Here is a 4,485-nt window from a genome sequence, read left to right as displayed (position 1 = left end):
CTGGAAATGTGGTTACAAGCAGTTCTCCAAGCAAAACTCAGGAGCCTTTGTGGAAGATGAACTGTACAATGGTTCCAATTTGGGGAATTAGAGTGATTGCATCTAGATCAACTGGAATTTAGGATTATTGCACATTCTGTAAATCCTACTTTAATGGATTTTGCTTTCCTTTATTAAATTTCTGTACAGAGACGGAACATTTGATATAAGTATGAATTTATTAATATCAATTTCCTTAAGCTATTATTTTAACACAGGCTGACTGGAGAGGTGAAGACAGGGATGATAATAAACCTGCAAAATCTGAACTGTGCAAGACCTACACTTCCCCTTCAGCAGAAAGAGGGAGAGGGAGAGCCGGAGGGAGGGAGAGAGAAAGACTAAGAGGGAGGCAAGAAGGAGAGGGAAAGAAAGGGGGGGGGAAGGGAAAGAAAGGGAGGGAGGGAGAATGAACCAGGACGTTTTCAAAAGGAGCACGTGGCTGCCTTCAGTTATAGCAGGAGGTAATGACAATTGGACAACATATGTCTTTTATCCAGAAACACAGATCTATTCCATACATACCAAATCAAAGACCATTTCATCGAGTTTTTAAAAGATACAAAATATTTGTTGTTCTTACATACTGAAATTAAAACCTAAGTTTAAAAAGTGCACAGTAGAAACTGCTTAAGGAAACCTACGCTATGCTATCCATGGTATATCTACGGTTTTCCACTTTACAATCAACATCAAATTCCATGGTATATCTACGGTTTTCCATTTTACAATCAACATCAAATTCCCTATTTGCCTCACTGGTTACAAATATATTTTAAATGTTTCAAAGTCATGTACAACACTGACTATTGTACTAGGCCCACCCAGGTGTCAGCATCCTGAAGGCGGGGCCCAGCGTGGACATGGAGTCTCAGCTGCAGGTCCAGGCGGCGGGGCAGCAGCTCTGGGAGGAAGAATCGCCAACAAGTCACTTGTAAACTTTGGAAACTATCGGTTCTTATTCTTTTTAGAATTTCCCTGTGCAGAGAAAATGCCAACAGTCAGCACACAAACTTCAGGAAAAATCATCCTCAAGACTTACACACCCGGCTGTCTACAAAGCATTTGGGGGCAGCTTCACTTCCAAGAGGGCGAGACGCTGAGAGCACGCTGGCGACTGACTTCTTGTGGTCAATGCTCACAGAGCCATCAGTCTGGGGCTGTGAACTCTCCCCACGCCCCATTTCCAAAGACTCTATCCCTCTGAGTCCCAGGGGCAGAAAAGAGAGCTACGGTTTCAGATTATTCAAAACCTCAAACATTCATTTTGTTCCTAAGACAAGGGAGCTTGGAGCTTCGTGAACCTAAATGGAAAAGGTTTTAGCCCTAACAGGTCTCTCTGTTGTTGAAACAAACGCCACTTCAAGACCTTAATAGGCACTAAGTCTGAATATGTTCCAACCACCCAAATGGCACTGATTAGTCATCAGAAGCAAGCTTAAATCCTGCTGAGAACACGTTAGGCGGTGAGGTCATTTGACTCCCAATTCTCCCCCCCACCCCCCATGCAGAATTGTACTCCCCAGTTTTGCACAACTTGCCTTTTTTCAGGAGATATTCAAGTCTGAGGAAACTATTCTGATTAATGTCCTACACTGAACGATTAGGGATGAATGCATTTCTTCATGTCAGTGGGATATGCTTGCAGAAACAAACTTCAAGAGCAAGATAACCGCAAACAAATCTCTCAGGATGTTTACTTGGGACCCATGGGGCCGATGCCAACTCGGGCAGAGCATGCACTGAAATTCCTGTGGGGCCGGGGCACACACTGGGAGGGGAGCACGATCAAAGAGAGATAAACATTATATGAACTGTGGGTCTCCGACTCCGTTTAATCAATGGCAGGTGCTCTGAGAGGAGCTGCAAATCCCCCAACTTCTGAAGTCACTGTAAGAGCTAGTTACCTTCAGCATGCTAACGTTACTGCTTGGGACCGTAAACCATGCACCAAGCACACTGCCATCGAGTCCATGACAGCACACTGCGACCCAGTGGGACAGAGCAGGGCTTCCCCACAGGGTTCCACGGCTGCCAGGGCTCCCTTCCTACCCCCCTCAATAGAAAGCAAGTGTGCTGTCAGGCTGAAGACTGAAAAGCTTCCCTAGAATCACGGCTACTTCCTCCAAATGTTAGTGTTACAACAGGCTACCACATAGAGCCGCTAAGATAAATTACACACGCCACGGGAAAACACCAAACACAACCTTTTCTGTATGTGTGCTTCAACCCACTGTGGGAATGCAGCCTGTGAATGAGCTATTGCCCCACTGGAGGACCAGTAGGGCAAAAGGGGTTTTTTGGTGGTGTTTTTTTAACAAGGCTTTTTTCTAGAGGACTCACCCACGCGGACACCACCCTCTACAACCAAGCTCAGGTGTTGCACAGCACAGTGGCCAGAGAACCCTCATCAGAGCCATATTGGCGGGCTGCAGGTCCTAGAGATGTTCCAGGGAAGCATGAGAGCCACCTTCCAGAGCAGCTAGAGCCCGATCAATATCATGAAACGATGATGAGAAAAAATACAATGTGGTCACAAGACACACTGTCGACAGGCGCCCTGACTGTGCAGCACACTGCCCTGCACCCCCAGCAGCAGGTTCTGGAGTAGACGCGACTCACTGCTCAGCGGACGGTGTGCAGTGTTGCCTCTACGACCGAAGCCTGCTCAGCAGCTGGGATGGCACACAGAGCCCTCCACGACCTACCTTTCATGGCTAAAGAGTAGATACACAAGGGGGGCTGAAAAGTTCGTAGACATTTTCCATTCTCTTTGAATTCCATTTTCCATGAGCTTTTTGAAGCCCCCTTGTACATTTTATTATAACAATAGGGAAATGGTATGTGCATATGCATTTGAACATGAATTTATCTACTAGTCCCAGCCAGGACAAGCTGAGGCTTTATGGGAAACAAAATAAAAGTTTTAAAGTTAAAAGGATAAAAAAATACCTCTGTTATATGGCTATTTATGAGAATAAGTTTTCTCAAGATTACTCTTCAGTATCCCCGGTTTAGACTCTCCTCGACACAGGGAAGTTCCTGTCCTAACAGTCCCATGGCAGGCCCCTAACTCAGGCGGAGCAGAAATGCCAAAAAGACGCTGACTGAGTATTAGGGTCTTGGAGGTCTGACTTCCTCAACGTTTATGTTTATCTTGCTTTTGAGAAGAGGGCAGGTTTGACTGAGGAAAATCCCCCATAAGCACTTTTAATCTCTAGCCATCTGCTCCTGCAATGCAAGACCTCCTGGCCGTCCTAAACTATCCCCCCACCTCCTAACCTTGCTGGACAGCTTCAGCGTGTCAATCTCCTCTCTCTGCTTGGACAATGTCTCGTTCATGCTGCACAGGTGGTCACTCATCATGCTTAACTGATCCTCATAACTCCTCTTGGTGGTTGTCAGCTCATCCTAAGGAACAATGGGGGGGAAGAGGCACATGGAAAGAAAAATGATCAAAATGCCACAATTCACATCATTCCCAAAATTCCTTCCCTGTGGAAAAACAATCTGGGAAATCTATCAAGATGACATATCTGATCAAAGGACACGAAGGCTGTGGTCCGGGCCGAAGACAAGAACAAGAGTAAAGAAAGGGGGAAAAAGTTCTTTTTGTTATTCAGTCTTCAAAATATGTACTGAATTTCTTACAAAATAAATGTTTTGCTGGTTAGCAATCTCTCTCTACGTGTGTGTGTGTATATGCACAGTGTGCATAGCCTCCTGTGAATTAATTCCACCTCATAGGACAGGGTAGAACTTTGTGTGTTTCCGAGACCGTAACTCTTATGGAAGCAGAAAGCCTCATCTTTCTCCTGATATAAATGTAATTAACTGAGAATTGAAATCAACTAATACTTAATAAGGTTGCTAGTACAACATGAGGGTGCTTCAAAAAATTAGCAGGAAAAAATGGAATTAAAAGATAATGGAATTTTCCTCCAATTTTTTGAAGCCCCCTCATATATCAACGTATGTCTCTGCCGATACAATCTGTATAGTCAGAAGAATCTTACAAAATTGAGGGTGGGCATGATTTCAATTCAATGAAAAATAAAATTGAGGAATATTTCTTCTGGAATCTAAACTACTCTTTTACGTAGCGCATTGGAACGTCAAATTAATTCTTTCAGCGACTGGCCACAACATAGCACTACGTCACAATCAGATTCATTTGGAATTAGAGATACTTTCTGAATAGAATCACTAGGACGCACTTAAAAAAATCATTTCATTGGGAGCTCATACAGCTCTTATCACAATACATACACATATCCACTCTATCAAGCACATTTGTACATTTGTTGCCATCATCATTTTCAAAACATTTTCTTTCTACTTAAGCCCTTGGTATCAGCTCATTTTTACCCCTCCCTCACCTGAGAGAACTTTATATCAAAGATCAATTATACATTAAGAAGACATCCCAGCCCAGTCTAGATCAAG

General features: G+C 43.9%; 1 protein-coding gene across 1 annotated transcript in view; it reads right to left on the bottom strand.

Moving 5' to 3' along the window:
- Window positions 1–199: 199 nt before the first annotated feature.
- PPP1R21 (protein phosphatase 1 regulatory subunit 21) overlaps window positions 200–4,485 on the bottom strand; it is a 60,036-nt gene continuing 55,750 nt past the window's right edge. Inside the window, 2 exon segments of the mRNA XM_004699747.2 lie at window positions 200–1,017; window positions 3,322–3,450. Coding sequence (XP_004699804.2) covers window positions 988–1,017; window positions 3,322–3,450 — 159 coding nt within the window. The 3' untranslated portion in view covers window positions 200–987.

This window comes from Echinops telfairi, unplaced genomic scaffold (genome assembly GCF_000313985.2).
Source record: "Echinops telfairi isolate 266 unplaced genomic scaffold, ASM31398v2 ScPeMD7_7475;HRSCAF=8513, whole genome shotgun sequence".
NCBI classification, from domain to species: domain Eukaryota; kingdom Metazoa; phylum Chordata; class Mammalia; order Afrosoricida; family Tenrecidae; genus Echinops; species Echinops telfairi.
Note: the sequence above shows the minus strand (reverse complement) of the source record. Positions and strands in the feature narration are given on the sequence as shown.